At 39.7% G+C, this 19,552-nt stretch overlaps 1 protein-coding gene across 1 annotated transcript in view; it reads left to right on the top strand.

The window, feature by feature from the left end:
* The first annotated feature begins 3,625 nt into the window (after positions 1 to 3,625).
* Positions 3,626 to 19,552, top strand: part of Vps24 (vacuolar protein sorting 24) — a 29,387-nt gene continuing 13,460 nt past the window's right edge. The window contains exons 1-3 of the mRNA XM_053782070.2: positions 3,626 to 3,780; positions 13,867 to 13,927; positions 14,553 to 14,732. Of these exons, the coding sequence (XP_053638045.1) occupies positions 3,736 to 3,780; positions 13,867 to 13,927; positions 14,553 to 14,732 (286 nt within the window). The 5' untranslated portion in view covers positions 3,626 to 3,735. The remainder of the gene's footprint in view (positions 3,781 to 13,866; positions 13,928 to 14,552; positions 14,733 to 19,552) is intronic.

Raw genomic sequence — 19,552 nt, 5'->3', positions numbered from 1 at the left:
TAGTACCGAACTTGCACACGAAAATCACTCACTACGAAAGCAAAAGACTTGGCAGACGATGCAACATCCCCCCAATGAAAAGCAGGGGTGTCACTAGCACGTTAAGAGACCATACAATAAGTGTCAGGGGCCCGAGACTGTTCAACTGCCTCCCAGCATACATAAGGGGGATTACCAACAGACCCCTGGCAGTCTTCAAGCTGGCACTGGACAAGCACCTAAAGTCGGTTCCTGACCAGCCGGGCTGTGGCTCGTACGTTGGTTTGCGTGCAGCCAGCAGTAACAGCCTGGTTGATCAGGCTCTGATCCACCAGGAGGCCTGGTCACAGACCGGGCCGCGGGGGCGTTGACCCCCGGAACTCTCTCCAGGTAAACTCCAGGTACCCCAGGGTTGCCGTACACCAGGGTTGCCGTATACCAGGGTTGCCGTACACCAGGGTTGCCGTATACCAGGGTTGCCGTACACCAGGGATAACACACCAATGATATCATACACCAGGGATACCATACACCAGGGATATCAGACACCAGGGATACCATACACCAGGGATACCACACACCTGGGATAACACACACCAGGGATACTGTACACAAGTGATAACACACACCAGGGATAACACAGGCCTGAGATAACACACACCAGGGATAACACACACCAGGAATAACACACCAGGGATAATGCCCACTAGGGATACCGTACAAAAGGGATAACACACATACCAGGAATAACACACACCAGGGATAACACAGGCCTGGGATAACACACACCAGGGATAATACACACCAGGAATACCGTACACCAAGGACAACACACAAACCAGGAATAACACAGACCAAGGATATCACACTAGGGATAACACACCAGGGATACTCAAATCACATGCATAGCGGAAATTCGGGAACTGTTTGAGGTTACTAATGGTGTCTTTCTTGAAGAGATATCCTCAGGACCTTATTTATATCTCAGTAGAGATATAAAGTCATTAAAAAGGATGTCAATCATAGATAACGCCAGTAGAAGCCATTAAATAAGATGTCAGTCATAGATAACGTAAGTAGAAGTCATTAAATAAGATGTCAGTCATAGATAACGTCACAAGTCATTAAATGGGATGTCAATCATAGATAACGTCAGCAGAATCATTAAATAAGATGTCAATCATAGATAACGTCAGCAGAAGTCATTAAATAAGACGTCAGTCACAGATAACGTTAATAGATGTCATTAAACGGATGAGGACATGGACGAATGTTCAAGACTGTTTAAAGTGTCATTAATAGTGGCAGAGCCCAGGCACTGTACTTTGCAGACAGTGTACTGTGTAGTATTGTGAAGGGAAGTGTGAATTGCTCATTACTCTAAAATTTGTTCATGATTGCAGCCATGTATACACGTAAGTAACCATTCTTACAGTATTCATTACCTTTGTAACTTGTGAGTTCATTACCTTTGTAACTTGTGAGTTCATTACCTTGTACCTAGTTCAGCCATCAAAACTTTGGAGCCCGGTCCCTGGACCCATTGTGTACCTCTGTAATCTGTAAATACCTTTGTAACTTGTCATGATTGTGACTAGACCTACCTGGAGTTCATTACCTTTGTAAATTGTGAGTTCATTACCTTTGTAAATTGTGAATTCATTACCTCTGTAACTTGCTCAGCTATCAAAACTTTGAGGCCCAGTCCCTGGACCCATTATGTACCTCTGTAATCTGGAAATAAATGGTATAAAATACCGACACAATGGCAATATAAACACAAATGCAGTATAATGTGATCCTTTATTGACTACGTTTCGCCCACACAGTGGGCTTTTTCAAGTCACAAACAGAACTACCTGGGGTACTGTGGGCGAAACGTAGTCAATAAAGGATCACATTATACTGCATTTGTGTTTATATTGCCACCTCTTTAATCTTTTGACTACCGCCCACTGGATGGGTATGGGGTGCATAATAAACATATTAAACTAACTGATGCGCCTGTGTACCTGTCGTCCCCTTAATGAGGTTCCTTGATGCTGGTGAGGGGCTCTTGTTCTAGGGAATTGGATCTGTGCTCCGGTTCCCTGAATTGAGCCTGAATACCTTCCACCCTCCCCCCCCACGCGCTGTATAATCCTACGGATTTAGCGCTCCCCCATGATTATAATAATAATTATAATAATGTACCCGTCGTATGACTGGGGAAACACACGGGATCTAAAATGTAGTTGAACATGTTACTTGTGCCGTGTGAAATTCTGTAGAAGTTGTTGCAAGGTATTGTGGCCACCGCGAGGGTGGTCTTAGTGTTTAGAAAGGTGATGCCTGGTGGTATGTGGTGTGTATGTGAAGAAGAGCAGAATACTACCTTCCATGGTGCACTTTCGTGAGAGGTTGGATGGTTTGTGAGTAAGGTTAGTCAACTGTTAGTTTGTGTGTCAGGTCACACGAGTATCAGTTTTCCCGTTCTGATCTGGCAATGCCGGCAGCATATGTGGTCGTAGATTACGTAGTAATTATTAGTAAGTTTAGGCACAGGTGCATGTAAGTATTAATTATCATACATAGTGTAAATTACCTAGCATAACCCAAGAAAGTCAGATAGAGTGACTTATTTCCACTAGGGGCTCCTTAAATACGGCTGTACAGAGATGAGGGTATTGACCTGGGTACAAGGAAATTGATGCTGGCGGCTGAGTTTATAAGAAGAAAATCTACGAATCAGAAAATACGTGGTGTAACCTCCAGAGGAAGAATCTCGCCGCAGTACATATTATCACGAGAAAATTAACCACATGATACTGGCTGCTGGAAACACTGTGCAAAACAAGGGACTGTCTGTAGTTTATACATGTTAATTATTCCACTGTCATTTGTATATTGTACTCCACTTTATAGAACTAGAGATATTTATTTATTTGAGGAGATAACAATAGTAGAAGCATTAAATAAGCCGTCAGTCACAGATAACGTCAGTAAAGGCCATTAAATATGGCATCAGTTACATATAACGTCAGTAGAAGTCATTAAATAAGACATCAGTCACATAATGTCAGTAGAAGTCATTAAGACGTCAGTCAGGGATAACGTCAGAAGAAGTCATTAAATAAGACGTCAGTCACAGATAACATCAGTAGAAGCCATTAAATAAGACGTCAGTCACATAACGTTAGTAGAGGTCATTAAATAAGACGTCAGTCACACATAACATCAGTAAAAGTCATTAAATAAGACGTCAATCACAGATAACGTCAGTAGAAGTCATTAAATAAGACGTCAGTCACAGATCATTGTTGCGGTTGCAAGCATCACTGACACCTTTGTAAAACTATTTATGACTTATAATATATATAGCGTTATTAATTTTAATATTTCTAACACGTATATGTGTATAATTTATTATTGTATGACTGAGATTTTTATTAATTTTCTTACATAAATCAAAATATAAAAATGTGATCTTGTTTGTTGACAACTAAATTTACGTGTCCGATACAGTTTATTATTTATTATAATATTTTTATTTGTAATAAGTGAATCGTAATAACTAGAAAATATTTAGATAAAATTCTTTGATTTGGATGAGTACTTAAGATGTATTGAGAGTTTTTGAGATAGATTCACTTGTAATTGTCGTAATTGTCATTTATCGGTCGCCGAAGTCTGGTCGAAGAGGGTTTGAAGGAAGTGGTTGACTCACTGGTACTAGTGGCGGCGGCTGATCCATTAGAGAAAAAAAAAACTCTCAGCATGGGTTTATTTTCTAAATCCCCCTCGAAAACTCCCAAGGACCAGGTATGTAGGAAGGAACGTTGTGTCTGGGTTACGTGTGGTTGTACTGTGACAGTTTAAGGTGTTGAGGGTAACTGACTGAGCCTCTACATTCCAAGTTTCACTGCATTACTTGTTCTCGTCACTTGGTGCTGCCTCCCAGGTGCTGTATAGTCCTTGTGGCTTAGCGCTTCTTTTTGATTATAATAATAATAATGCCTCCCAGGTGTTGCTCTTGTAAATACCTAAATCAAGTAATTCTTATGCATTTACTGCTGACATTTAAATGACAATGAAGGAATTTACCGCTAGTGTATACTGAAGACAATATTTAGTGAATCTGAATGAAGCTTATCTTCACTGTAAGGATAACCTAGGTTAAGTCATCATATGATGTCACATTTGTGTATCTGTAGTGATTACATATATTATTATTATTATATATTATTATAATTATTATTATTATATAAGCAATGGGCTAGTAACCCCTTCTCCTGTAGACATTTACTAAAAAAAGAGAAGAAGAAAAACTTTATAAAACTGGGATGCTTAAATGTGCGTGGATGTAGTGCGGATGACAAGAAACAGATGATTGCTGATGTTATGAATGAAAAGAAGTTGGATGTCCTGGCCCTAAGCGAAACAAAGCTGAAGGGGGTAGGAGAGTTTCAGTGGGGGGAAATAAATGGGATTAAATCTGCAGTATCTGAGAGAGTTAGAGCAAAGGAAGGGGTAGCAGTAATGTTAAATGATCAGTTATGGAAGGAGAAAAGAGAATATGAATGTGTAAATTCAAGAATTATGTGGATTAAAGTAAAGGTTGGATGCGAGAAGTGGGTCATAATAAGCGTGTATGCACCTGGAGAAGAGAGGAATGCAGAGGAGAGAGATTTTGGGAGATGTTAAGTGAATGTATAGGAGTCTTTGAACCAAGTGAGAGAGTCATTGTGGTAGGGGACCTGAATGCTAAAGTAGGAGAAACTTTTAGAGAGGGTGTGGTAGGTAAGTTTGGGGTGCCAGGTGTAAATGATAATGGGAGCCCTTTGATTGAACTTTGTATAGAAAGGGGTTTAGTTATAGGTAATACATATTTTAAGAAAAAGAGGATAAATAAGTATACAAGATATGATGTAGGGCGAAATGACAGTAGTTTGTTGGATTATGTATTGGTAGATAAAAGACTGTTGAGTAGACTTCAGGATGTACATGTTTATAGAGGGGCCACAGATATATCAGATCACTTTCTAGTTGTAGCTACACTGAGAGTAAAAGGTAGATGGGATACAAGGAGAATAGAAGCATCAGGGAAGAGAGAGGTGAAGGTTTATAAACTAAAAGAGGAGGCAGTTAGGGTAAGATATAAACAGCTATTGGAGGATAGATGGGCTAATGAGAGCATAGGCAATGGGGTCGAAGAGGTATGGGGTAGGTTTAAAAATGTAGTGTTAGAGTGTTCAGCAGAAGTTTGTGGTTACAGGAAAGTGGGTGCAGGAGGGAAGAGGAGCGATTGGTGGAATGATGATGTAAAGAGAGTAGTAAGGGAGAAAAAGTTAGCATATGAGAAGTTTTTACAAAGTAGAAGTGATGCAAGGAGGGAAGAGTATATGGAGAAAAAGAGAGAGGTTAAGAGAGTGGTGAAGCAATGTAAAAAGAGAGCAAATGAGAGAGTGGGTGAGATGTTATCAACAAATTTTGTTGAAAATAAGAAAAAGTTTTGGAGTGAGATTAATAAGTTAAGAAAGCCTAGAGAACAAATGGATTTGTCAGTTAAAAATAGGAGAGGAGAGTTATTAAATGGAGAGTTAGAGGTATTGGGAAGATGGAGGGAATATTTTGAGGAATTGTTAAATGTTGATGAAGATAGGGAAGCTGTGATTTCGTGTATAGGGCAAGGAGGAATAACATCTTGTAGGAGTGAGGAAGAGCCAGTTGTGAGTGTGGGGGAAGTTCGTGAGGCAGTAGGTAAAATGAAAGGGGGTAAGGCAGCCGGGATTGATGGGATAAAGATAGAAATGTTAAAAGCAGGTGGGGATATAGTTTTGGAGTGGTTGGTGCAATTATTTAATAAATGTATGGAAGAGGGTAAGGTACCTAGGGATTGGCAGAGAGCATGCATAGTTCCTTTGTATAAAGGCAAAGGGGATAAAAGAGAGTGCAAAAATTATAGGGGGATAAGTCTGATAAGGAGTGAATGGAGACAAATGGTTTTTAATACTTGACGTGCTGTTGGAGTGTGAGCAAAGTAACATTTATGAAGGGATTCAGGGAAACCGGCAGGCCGGACTTGAGTCCTGGAGATGGGAAGTACAGTGCCTGCACTCTGAAGGAGGGGTGTTAATGTTGCAGTTTAAAAACTGTAGTGTAAAGCACCCTTCTGGCAAGACAGTGATGGAGTGAATGATGGTGAAAGTTTTTCTTTTTCGGGCCACCCTGCCTTGGTGGGAATCGGCCGGTGTGATAATAAAAAAAAAAAATAATAAAAGTCTGTTGAGTGTACCTGGTAAAGTGTATGGTAGAGTTATAATTGAAAGAATTAAGAGTAAGACGGAGAATAGGATAGCAGATGAACAAGGAGGCTTTAGGAAAGGTAGGGGGTGTGTGGACCAAGTGTTTACAGTGAAACATATAAGTGAACAGTATTTAGATAAGGCTAAAGAGGTCTTTGTGGCATTTATGGATTTGGAAAAGGCGTATGACAGGGTGGATAGGGGGGCAATGTGGCAGATGTTGCAAGTGTATGGTGTAGGAGGTAGGTTACTGAAAGCAGTGAAGAGTTTTTACGAGGATAGTGAGGCTCAAGTTAGAGTATGTAGGAAAGAGGGAAATTTTTTCCCAGTAAAAGTAGGCCTTAGACAAGGATGTGTGATGTCACCGTGGTTGTTTAATATATTTATAGATGGGGTTGTAAGAGAAGTAAATGCGAGGGTCTTGGCAAGAGGCGTGGAGTTAAAAGATAAAGAATCACACACAAAGTGGGAGTTGTCACAGCTGCTCTTTGCTGATGACACTGTGCTCTTGGGAGATTCTGAAGAGAAGTTGCAGAGATTGGTGGATGAATTTGGTAGGGTGTGCAAAAGAAGAAAATTAAAGGTGAATTCAGGAAAGAGTAAGGTTATGAGGATAACAAAAAGATTAGGTGATGAAAGATTGAATATCAGATTGGAGGGAGAGAGTATGGAGGAGGTGAACGTATTCAGATATTTGGGAGTGGACGTGTCAGCGGATGGGTCTATGAAAGATGAGGTGAATCATAGAATTGATGAGGGAAAAAGAGTGAGTGGTGCACTTAGGAGTCTGTGGAGACAAAGAACTTTGTCCTTGGAGGCAAAGAGGGGAATGTATGAGAGTATAGTTTTACCAACGCTCTTATATGGGTGTGAAGCGTGGGTGATGAATGTTGCAGCGAGGAGAAGGCTGGAGGCAGTGGAGATGTCATGTCTGAGGGCAATGTGTGGTGTGAATATAATGCAGAGAATTCGTAGTTTGGAAGTTAGGAGGAGGTGCGGGATTACCAAAACTGTTGTCCAGAGGGCTGAGGAAGGGTTGTTGAGGTGGTTCGGACATGTAGAGAGAATGGAGCGAAACAGAATGACTTCAAGAGTGTATCAGTCTGTAGTGGAAGGAAGGCGGGGTAGGGGTCGGCCTAGGAAAGGTTGGAGGGAGGGGGTAAAGGAGGTTTTGTGTGCGAGGGGCTTGGTCTTCCAGCAGGCATGCATGAGCGTGCTTGATAGGAGTGAATGGAGACAAATGGTTTTTAATACTTGACGTGCTGTTGGAGTGTGAGCAAAGTAACATTTATGAAGGGGTTCAGGGAAACCGGCAGGCCGGACTTGAGTCCTGGAGATGGGAAGTACAGTGCCTGCACTCTGAAGGAGGGGTGTTAATGTTGCAGTTTAAAAACTGTAGTGTAAAGCACCCTTCTGGCAAGACAGTGATGGAGTGAATGATGGTGAAAGTTTTTCTTTTTCGGGCCACCCTGCCTTGGTGGGAATCGGCCAGTGTGATAATAAAAATAATAAAAAAATAATCAAGGGGAGCACTAAGCCCGTAGGATTATGCAGCACCTGTGGGGGGGATGTAGGAGGTATTCAGGCTTAATTCAGGGAACTGGAGCACAGATCCCATTCCCTAGATCAAAGAGCCCCTCACCAGCTCACATTCCCTCACCTTTGAGGGGATGTGAGTGATTATATATAATGTTTGGCATGACTCAATTTTAAATAAAAAAAAAAACACATGTAATGCAGTACTACACCAGGGTATGAGACCCATAGCTCAGTGGTATAGAGATTTTTGGCACCTGTTCTGGGTGTTAGTCATATTATGCATCACATCTAAGGACTAAAAAAACAATAGAAACTAACCACATTGCTTACCATTTTTTAATTATTCTGTATTCGATTCAATTCAATTCAAGTTTATTCTCTATAAGGGTTACAATGTGGGGTTTACAGGTTTTGGGTATTGTGTGGTTTACATGTTATAAAATACTAATTACAGAGGGGGCCACTAGGACACCTAGCATGGCTAGGCATTTCGAGCAGACTTAAATTAATTCTTAACATTAAATCCTTACAGATTATGGTATTAAGGCTTAGTGACTACATCATAATTTGTGAGTTTAGCAATGTGAATGCTTTTGTTTTGGCACAATACAAAGTGTCTATATTAGAGTATCATAGGCAAACTTATGACTAGTTAGGATTTATTATTTTAAGATTAAGATTAGTATTTCTGGGTTTATAGTCAGTGGGTGAGTGAGTGTAATTGTGAACCACCAGGTGGTTATCATGTAGTTAGTTGTCGGGGTGGATCAGGGAGATAAGATGTTTTCTAACTGTTGTTTTGAAAGTGATGAATGTGTCTGCAGTTCTAGAGTTTTCAGGTAGGGTGTTACAGATTTTAGGTCCTTTGAAATACATTGAATTTTTGTAAAGGTTTAGTCGAACACGGGGAATGTCATAGAGATGTTTGTGTCTGGTGTTATGCCTGTGGATCCTGTCACAACTATCAAGAAAGCATTTTAGGTCAAGGTTAATATTGGAATTTAAGGTCCTGTAGATATAGATTGCACAGTAGTAAGTGTGGATGTTCTGAACAGGGAGTAAGTTTATATCTATGAAGAGTGGGGGGGTGTGTTGCCAGGGATGGGATTTAGTGATTATTCTTACTGCGGCTTTTTGTTGGGTTATTATTGGCTTTAGGTGTGTTGCTGCAGTTGAACCCCAAGCACAGATAGCATAGGTGAGGTATGGATATATAAGTGAATGGTATAGTGTGAGAAGTGCAGTTTGCGGCACATGTATCGTATCTTGGAGAGGATCCCCACTGTTTTGGATACTTTTTTTGTTATGTGTTGGATATGGGTGCTGAAATTTAGGTTGTCGAGGTATAGGCCAAGGAATTTGCCCTCGTTATGTCTGGCAATTAGAGTGTTGTCAATCTTAATGTTAAGTTGCGCAACACCAGCTCTGCTACCAAACATAATATAGTAGGTTTTGCCAGTGTTAAGTGTAAGTTTATTGGCTGTCATTCAAGTCGATATTTTGAGCAGCTCCTCGTTAACAATGGTGTTGAGGGTGGCAAGAGTAGGGTGGGAGATGACATAAGTCGTGTCGTCAGCAAAGAGAATGGGTTTCAAGTGTTGGGATATGTTTGGAAGATCATTGATGTAAATGAGGAAGAGCAGGGGTCCAAGGACACTTCCCTGCGGAACTCCAGTATCAAGTGGCCGTATTGATGAGGCTGGGTCTTTAATGGTGACATACTGATACCTATTAGAAAGGTAGGATTTAAAATATGCAAGCGCATGGCCTCTTATACCATAGTGGTTAAGTTTGTGGAGTAGGATGCCGTGGTCTACTGTGTCAAATGCTTTTCTTAGGTCAATAAAAATTCCTAGCGTATATTCCTTATTTTCCAATGCTGTGTGAAGCAGGTCTAGCATTTTTATAATTGCATCATTAGTGCTTTTATTTTTCCTGAATCCAAATTGGCAGGGGTTGAGTATGTTTTGTGCTGTTATAAATGAATATAGTCTCCTGTGCACGAGTTTCTCGAAGATTTTGGATAGCAATGGTAAGTTTGATATTGGCCTATAGTTGTTTACGTCTGTAGGGTCACCACCTTTATGTATTGGTGTAACCCTTGCTGTCTTGAGTAGTGTCGGGAAAGTGCTAGTTTCTAGTGACTTGTTAAAAAGTAATGTAATAGCATGCGAAAGGACATGGGCCGCTCGCTTCTACAATAATGGTGGGACGTGAGACAGATTCCCCGAGTTATTTTTAAGTGACTTTATGATCAAAGTGACTTCTGTGGGCTCAGTTGGTACAAGATAGAAGGAATTTTGGAAATTCCCATCTAGGTAGTCCCCGGCACGGGCATTGGTACATGCGACTTTATTTATTTATTTATTAACAATTTGAGCACACATACAGAGGTACAAAAAAATACAGATAAGAGCAGTATGCCAAAGCCACTTATACTATGCATAGCATTACGGGCTGGCTTAAAATTAACTTAAGAATAACTAAGCAATGATGAAATCAGTGATAAAACATTAATGTAAACAGATTACTATAAAGCACAAGTGAGTATTACAAAGACAGGTCATATGGTTGCATGCATTGTTGTACATTCAGTCGTATGAAGTATTCTGTTAGGTAGTGTATTTAAAAAATAATAAAGTTAGATTCGGTTTTAGGTTTAACATTTATGTGATATAATTATGAGAAACATTTAAGATATACAATTTATAAGGTTGAGTTATTCAGTATTTATTTGGTTTTGGGTGAGTAAGTGATCTTTGAGAAGAGACTTGAATTTATAAACAGGTAGTGTTTCTTTTATATTTACAGGTAATGAATTCCAGATTTTAGGGCCTTTTATGTGCATTGAGTTTTTGCATAGTGTGAGATGGACACGAGGAACATCAAAGAGTGATCTGTGCCTTGTGTTATGGTCATGTGTTCTGTTGAGGTTGGCAAGGAGATGTTTGATGGGAGGGTTAATATCAGAGTTAAGTGTTCTATGTATGTAATAGGTGCAGTAATAAGTATGGATGTTTTGTATGGTGAGTAGGTTTTGTGTATTGAATATTGGTGGAGTGTGCTGCCTGTAGTGAGAATTTGTTATCATTCTAACTGCAGCCTTTTGTTGGGTAATTAGTGGTCTGAGATGGTTAATTGTTGTTGAGCCCCATGCACAAATTCCATAGGTGAGATAGGGGTAAATAAGAGAGTGATATAGGGCCAGGAGGGCTGACTGTGGAATATAGTACCGTATCTTCGATAGTGTGCCTACAGTCTTGGAAATTTTCTTAGAAATTTGTTGTATATGTGTATGAAATTTGAGTCTATTATCAAAGTGGATTCCTAAGAATTTTCCCTCTGTTAGCTTTGTGATAGGTGATCCGTTTATCATTATGTTAAGAGGGACATCTGTAGCTCTGTTACCAAACTGAATGAAGTAGGTTTTGTCAATGTTTAGTGTAAGTTTGTTAGTCCTCATCCAGGTAGATATTTTCTGTAATTCGGTATTTACAGTATTGGCTAGCGTGACTGGGCTCGGGTGAGAGAAGACGTATGTAGTGTCATCTGCAAATAGTGTGGGTTTGAGTAATTGCGAAGCATTTGGAAGGTCATTTATGTATAGGAGAAAGAGAAGAGGGCCAAGGACACTTCCCTGTGGGACACCAACTGTAATTGGTTGCGCAGAAGAGTTTGCCCCATTTGCGTACACATATTGGCTTCTGTTGCTGAGGTATGACTTGAGGTAGTTGAGGGAGTGCCCTCTTATACCATAGTGTGACAATTTTACGTGGAGCAAGTCATGGTTAACTGTATCAAAAGCTTTACGTAAGTCAATGAAGATCCCCAGTGGGACTTCTTTTTTCTCTATTGCAGTGTATATATGTTCTAGCATGTGTATAATAGCATCATTAGTATTTTTATTAGGCCTGAATCCAAATTGGCAGGGGTTGAGTATGTTTTGGGAGATAAGGTAGGAGTAGATTCGTTTATGAATTAATTTTTCGAAGATTTTTGAGAGAGGGTGTAAGTTGGATATTGGCCTATAGTTATTCAACTCTGTTTGGTCTCCTCCTTTGTGGATCGGGGTGACCCTTGCTGTTTTGAGTACTGTAGGGAAGGTGGAGGATTCAATGGATTTGTTAAAGAGTGTTGCAATGATTGGTGATAGCACTTGTGACACTTTTTTGTATATAAAGGGTGGTAAGGTATTTAAATCTCCTGCCTTGTTTTTTAGTGCGTTGATAATAAGGGAGACTTCGTATGGGTTAGTCGGAGCTAGGAACAGTGTGTTCGGGTAGTTGCCGGTGAGGTAGTCATTTGGTGGGGTATCTGAGCTTGGGATTTTATTGGCAAGGTTTTGTCCTATAGTGGAGAAGAAATCATTGAGTCTGTTTGCTGTTTCTGTTGGTGGGAGTTGGGGTTCATCTGATTTTGCTAATTTTATTTCGCTATTTCGTGATATCTTTTTTGTTCCCAGAATTTCTGATAGGGTTTTCCAGGTCTTTTTTATATCACCTCGTAAGTTGGATAATCTGTTCTCATAATACAATTTTTTTACTGGCAAGATTAGATCCTATGTTTGAGAAGAAGTCGTTTATCTTGTTAGCTGTATCAGTGGGATGCAGTGGTGTTTCATGAGGTTTAGTTAGAACAATATTCTTGTTTTTTTTTCAGTTTGTGGGTCCCCAGAATCTGGGAAAGTGTTTTCCAGGTCTTTTTTATATCTCTTGTGTCAGTGAATCTGCTGGAGTAGTACAGTTGTTTGGCTTTCTTTATTAATTTGGTGAGAACTGTTGAATATTGTTTAAGAATATCTTTGTGTATTAAGCCCTGTCTATATTGCTTTTCATATTGGTGTTTCTTATCAATGGATTTCAGAATGCTGCTGGTTAGCCATGGGCAACCAAGCCGTTTATTTGTGATCTGTTTCGTTTTTATAGGACAATGTTTGTTGTATAGTCTAAGTATTTTGTTAAGAAAAATGTCTGTCCCATTGTCAATACCATTGGCATTGGAGAATTCTGTAGGCCAGTCAACAGTCTCTAGGTCTGCTGTGAAATTCCTTATTGAGGCCTCGTCATGGAGTCTAAATGAAACTTTGTTGTATTCGAGTGGTGGCTTACTAATGTTTGTTAAGAGGAAGGTTGGGTAGTGGTCAGTAGTGCTGTCTGTGATTATCCCTGATTTAAGGGGGGCTAGTATATTGGTCCATATGTGGTCTATTATGGTTGCACTTGTCTCAGTCAGCCTGGTTGGTTTAGTTATTGTTGGTATGAGGAGTGTGTTGTTCATATTGTTGATGAAATCAGTTACAGTCTGATCATCTGGTAGGCCAAGGTTGATATTGAAGTCTCCAGCTAAGAGAAGGTGGTGCTTGTTCATTTGTCTGTTTGTTATTAGTGACTTTAGATTCTCACTGAAGTTTGGGATGTTTGTGTGGGGTATCCGGTATATGGCACAGATTGTTATAGGCGTCTTGAGGTTTTTTACAGTAAAATTAGCAAAAATGTATTCCCCATATTCATCACTAAAGCAATTAGTGCTAATACAAGATAGTTGGTTAGAGTAATAGATTGCAGTACCACCCCCAACTTGGTATGGTCTGCAGTTGTGGATTGCTGTGTATCCTGGTAGTGGGTAGATATCAATTGTGTCCTGCTTAAGCCAGGTCTCAGTAAGAATAATGCAGGAAAAGGGTGTCTTTAGTGACTCAAGGAGTGCCAGGAGGTCATCATAGTGTTTGCTTAAGGACCTGATGTTGTAGTTAAGAACTGATAGACTTTGAGCAGTGTTCAGGATAGTGCTGGCTTGTGATGCTGTGTAATAAAGGCAGTTACTTTCCAGTAAGTTTTGATTGTGTTAGATTATGGAGGTTTAGATAAGGGTCAGTGTGATCATTCATCTTTTAGGTTTAAATAGTGGTTGTTTATATCCTGTATTATGTGGTGTCCCATAGCTTGGTTGGCAATGCTTTTAGTATGTAAATTGAATAGTGTGAGAAACAGTTAAGATAGAGGATATTTTTATTTACAAAGCCTGTACTTGATTTGTACAACATAATGGAAATTACTATTGACAGGTGAATGAGTGGTGCAGCCGGATACGGAAGGAAGGTTATGGCTTGGACCGGCAGATTAGAGGTGAGACTAAAATTTTGATTGAAATAATTGCATTTTGATATATTTTATGAAAGCCTTGTGGTTATTATTTACACTAGAAGTGCTACATAATGTATGATATCCCAGGTTTTGCTTTTCTTTTTCAAACACTAGCATACATATATGCCATTTTGAACCTTTTGCATTGGGAGAATTTTAAAAACATGATTTTTTTTACTCATGATATTAAAATTAAGATATTTAGGAAACTTTTCAACTATACAGAGACCCCCCATAATTACAGTAAAAAAAAAAAGTTGAGTGTAATATATACAGTAATCCTGGATTGAAATCCCACAGCAAAAATACACTTCAGTGTTAATTATTATTTTTTTTTAAGTAGCTTATGTGGAAGCTTATACAGTCCATCATGAGTTAAGAGCACAATGCAGACTTGAAAACATCTTTTTAATTCCTGCTCATATACTACAATATCTCTTGATAGGTGGCATCTCCAAGGAGAGAAAAGTATCCCAGTCCATGGTCTTGATATGATGACTGTTTCTCTTCCTGCTTTACACTGGTCTCCTTCTAACCACACTTGTTGTATGATAGAGGATACCCAGCAATCACTGTTGTGAATTTTAATTATATTACCCATTTACAGCCATTCAGCGTGAAGAAGAAAAGGTGAAGCGTTCACTGAAGGAAGCAGCTAAAAAGGGTGACCAGGATGTGTGCCGGGTCCTTGCTAAGGAAATAGTTCAGTCACGAAAGGCCATTTCTCGGATTTACACCAGCAAAGCACACCTCAACTCTGTGCAGTCACAGATGAAAGCACAGTTAGGTAATTACTATAATTAAATCCATACTTAAACTAGCTATGAAAACATTGAGGCACCAAAGACTCAAGGATATTAACAAAGGGGATATAAATAATGTCTTGAGGATGTCTCTCCAAGAGAGAACCCGCAATAATGGATTCAAATTGGACAAGTTTAGATCTCGAAAGGATGTAGGCAAGTATTGGCTTGGAAATAGGGTAGTTGATGAGTGGAACAGTCGGGTAGTTTCAAATTTAGGCTGGATAAATACATGAGCGATAGGGGTTGGATTTGAGTGGGACTTGCATAATGGGTAAACCAGGAAAAGTGTACGGTAGGGTTATAATTGAAAGAATTAGAGGTAAGACAGAATGTAGGATAGCGGATGAGCAAGGAGGTTTCAGAGTGGGTAGGGGATGTGTAGATCAAGTGTTTACATTGAAGCATATATGTGAACAGTATTTAGATAAAGGTAGGGAAGTTTTTATTGCATTTATGGATTTAGAAAAGGCATATGATAAGAGTGGATAGAGGAGCAATGTGGCAGATGTTGCAAGTGTATGGAATAGGTGGTAAGTTATTAAATGCTGTAAAGCGTTTTTATGAGGATAGTGAGGCTCAGGTTAGGGTGTGTAGAAGAGAAGGAAACTACTTCCCGGTAAAAGTAGGTCTTAGACAGGGATGTGTAATGTCACCATGGTTGTTTAATATATTTATAGATGGGGTTGTAAAGGAAGTAAATGCTAGGGTGTTCGGGAGAGGGGTGGGATTAAATTTTGGGGAATCAAATTCAAAATGGGAATTGACACAGTTACTTTTTGCTGATGATACTGTGCTTATGGGAGATTCTAAAGAAAAATTGCAAAGGTTAGTGGATGAATTTGGGAATGTGTGTAAAGGTAGAAAGTTGAAAGTGAACATAGAAAAGAGTAAGGTGATGAGGGTATCAAATGATTTAGATAAAGAAAAATTGGATATCAAATTGGGGAGGAGGAGTATGGAAGAAGTGAATGTTTTCAGATACTTGGGAGTTGACGTGTCGGCGGATGGATTTATGAAGGATGAGGTTAATCATAGAATTGATGAGGGAAAAAAGGTGAGTGGTGTGTTGAGGTGTATGTGGAGTCAAAAAACGTTATCTATGGAGGCAAAGCAGGGAATGTATGAAAGTATAGTAGTACCAACACTCTTATATGGGTGTGAAGCTTAGGTGGTAAATGCAGCAGCGAGGAGACGGTTGGAGGCAGTGGAGATGTCCTGTTTAAGGGCAGTGTGTGGTGTAAATATTATGCAGAGAATTCGGAGTGTGGAAATTAGGAAAAGGTGTGGAGTTAATAAAAGTATTAGTCAGAGGGCAGAAGAGGGGTTGCTGAGGTGGTTTGGTCATTTAGAGAGAATGGATCAAAGTAGAATGACATGGAAAGCATATAAATCTATAGGGGAAGGAAGGCGGGGTAGGGGTCGTCCTCGAAAGGGTTGGAGAGAGGGGGTAAATGAGGTTTTGTGGGCAAGGGGCTTGGACTTCCAGCAAGCGTGCGTGAGCGTGTTAGATAGGAGTGAATGGAGACGAATGGTACTTGGGACCTGACGATCTGTTGGAGTGTGAGCAGGGTAATATTTAGTGAAGGGATTCAGAGAAACTGGTTATTTTCATATAGTCGGACTTGAGTCCTGGAAATGGGAAGTACAATGCCTGCACTTTAAAGGAGGGGTTTGGGATATTGGCAGTTTGGAGGGATATGTTGTGTACCTTTATATGTGTGTGCTTCTAAACTGTTGTATTCTGAGCACCTCTGCAAAAACAGTGATAATGTGTGAGTGTGGTGAAAGTGTTGAATGATGATGAAAGTATTTTCTTTTTGGGGATTTTCTTTCTTTTTTGGGTCACCCTGTCTCGGTGGGAGACGGCCGACTTGTTGAAAAAAAAAAAAAAAAATCATCAAACTGATTTCTTGGGTAGCATTGCAAATTGGGTTGGGCAAATATTTTGTTAATGGGAAGGATTGTAAAGAACCTGCCTAGTATGGGCCAACAGGCCTGCTGCAGTGTTCCTCTTTTCTTATGTTCTTATATCTAAAATATCTAATTGTTTTACTTAGAATAAAATAGGTAGTAGGTTGGTAGACAGCAACCACCCAGGGAAGTACTACCGTCCTGCCAGATGACTGTGAAACAAAAACCTGTAACTGTTTTGCATGATGGTAGGATTGCTGGTTTCTTTTTCTGTCTCATAAACACGCTAAGATAACAGGGATATCTTGCTACTCCTACTTACACTTTGGTCACACTTCACAGACACGCACATGCATATATATATATACATACATCTAGGTTTTTCTCTTTTTTCTAAATAGCTCTTGTTCTTTTTTATTTCTTCTATTGTCCATGGGGAAGTGGAAAAGAATCTTTCCTCCGTAAGCCATGCGTGTCGTATGAGGCGACTAAAATGCCGGGAGCAATGGGCTAGTAACCCCTTCTCCTGTATACAATTACTAAAAAAGAGAAGAAGAAAAACTTTATAAAACTGGGTTGCTTAAATGTGCGTGGATGTAGTGCGGATGACAAGAAACAGATGATTGCTGATGTTATGAATGAAAAGAAGTTGGATGTCCTGGCCCTAAGCGAAACAAAGCTGAAGGGGGTAGGAGAGTTTCAGTGGGGGGAAATAAATGGGATTAAATCTGGAGTATCTGAGAGAGTTAGAGCAAAGGAAGGGGTAGCAGTAATGTTAAATGATCAGTTATGGAAGGAGAAAAGAGAATATGAATGTGTAAATTCAAGAATTATGTGGATTAAAGTAAAGGTTGGATGCGAGAAGTGGGTCATAATAAGCGTGTATGCACCTGGAGAAGAGAGGAATGCAGAGGAGAGAGAGAGATTTTGGGAGATGTTAAGTGAATGTATAGGAGCCTTTGAACCAAGTGAGAGAGTAATTGTGGTAGGGGACTTGAATGCTAAAGTAGGAGAAACTTTTAGAGAGGGTGTGGTAGGTAAGTTTGGGGTGCCAGGTGTAAATGATAATGGGAGCCCTTTGATTGAACTTTGTATAGAAAGGGGTTTAGTTATAGGTAATACATATTTTAAGAAAAAGAGGATAAATAAGTATACACGATATGATGTAGGGCGAAATGACAGTAGTTTGTTGGATTATGTATTGGTAGATAAAAGACTGTTGAGTAGACTTCAGGATGTACATGTTTATAGAGGGGCCACAGATATATCAGATCACTTTCTAGTTGTAGCTATACTGAGAGTAAAAGGTAGATGGGATACAAGGAGAATAGAAGCATCAGGGAAGAGAGAGGTGAAGGTTTATAAACTAAAAGAGAAGGCAGTTAGGGTAAGATATAAACAGCTATTGGAGGATAGATGGGCTAATGAGAGCATAGGCAATGGGGTCGAAGAGGTATGGGGTAGGTTTAAAAATGTAGTGTTGGAGTGTTCAGCAGAAGTTTGTGGTTACAGGAAAGTGGGTGCAGGAGGGAAGAGGAGCGATTGGTGGAATGATGATGTAAAGAGAGTAGTAAGGGAGAAAAAGTTAGCATATGAGAAGTTTTTACAAAGTAGAAGTGATGCAAGGAGGGAAGAGTATATGGAGAAAAAGAGAGAAGTTAAGAGAGTGGTGAAGCAATGTAAAAAGAGAGCAAATGAGAGAGTGGGTGAGATGTTATCAACAAATTTTGTTGAAAATAAGAAAAAGTTTTGGAGTGAGATTAACAAGTTAAGAAAGCCTAGAGAACAAATGGATTTGTCAGTTAAAAATAGGAGAGGAGAGTTATTAAATGGAGAGTTAGAGGTATTGGGAAGATGGAAGGAATATTTTGAGGAATTGTTAAATGTTGATGAAGATAGGGAAGCTGTGATTTCGTGTATAGGGCAAGGAGGAATAACATCTTGTAGGAGTGAGGAAGAGCCAGTTGTGAGTGTGGGGGAAGTTCGTGAGGCAGTAGGTAAAATGAAAGGGGGTAAGGCAGCCGGGATTGATGGGATAAAGATAGAAATGTTAAAAGCAGGTGGGGATATAGTTTTGGAGTGGTTGGTGCAATTATTTAATAAATGTATGGAAGAGGGTAAGGTACCTAGGGATTGGCAGAGAGCATGCATAGTTCCTTTGTATAAAGGCAAAGGGGATAAAAGAGAGTGCAAAAATTATAGGGGGATAAGTCTGTTGAGTGTACCTGGTAAAGTGTATGGTAGAGTTATAATTGAAAGAATTAAGAGTAAGACGGAGAATAGGATAGCAGATGAACAAGGAGGCTTTAGGAAAGGTAGGGGGTGTGTGGACCAGGTGTTTACAGTGAAACATATAAGTGAACAGTATTTAGATAAGGCTAAAGAGGTCTTTGTGGCATTTATGGATTTGGAAAAGGCGTATGACAGGGTGGATAGGGGGGCAATGTGGCAGATGTTGCAAGTGTATGGTGTAGGAGGTAGGTTACTGAAAGCAGTGAAGAGTTTTTACGAGGATAGTGAGGCTCAAGTTAGAGTATGTAGGAAAGAGGGAAATTTTTTCCCAGTAAAAGTAGGCCTTAGACAAGGATGTGTGATGTCACCGTGGTTGTTTAATATATTTATAGATGGGGTTGTAAGAGAAGTAAATGCGAGGGTCTTGGCAAGAGGCGTGGAGTTAAAAGATAAAGAATCACACACAAAGTGGGAGTTGTCACAGCTGCTCTTTGCTGATGACACTGTGCTCTTGGGAGATTCTGAAGAGAAGTTGCAGAGATTGGTGGATGAATTTGGTAGGGTGTGCAAAAGAAGAAAATTAAAGGTGAATACAGGAAAGAGTAAGGTTATGAGGATAACAAAAAGATTAGGTGATGAAAGATTGAATATCAGATTG

Source organism: Cherax quadricarinatus, chromosome 30, assembly GCF_038502225.1.
Source record: "Cherax quadricarinatus isolate ZL_2023a chromosome 30, ASM3850222v1, whole genome shotgun sequence".
Lineage (NCBI taxonomy): Eukaryota > Metazoa > Arthropoda > Malacostraca > Decapoda > Parastacidae > Cherax > Cherax quadricarinatus.
This window is presented reverse-complemented; position numbering and strand designations above follow the sequence as displayed.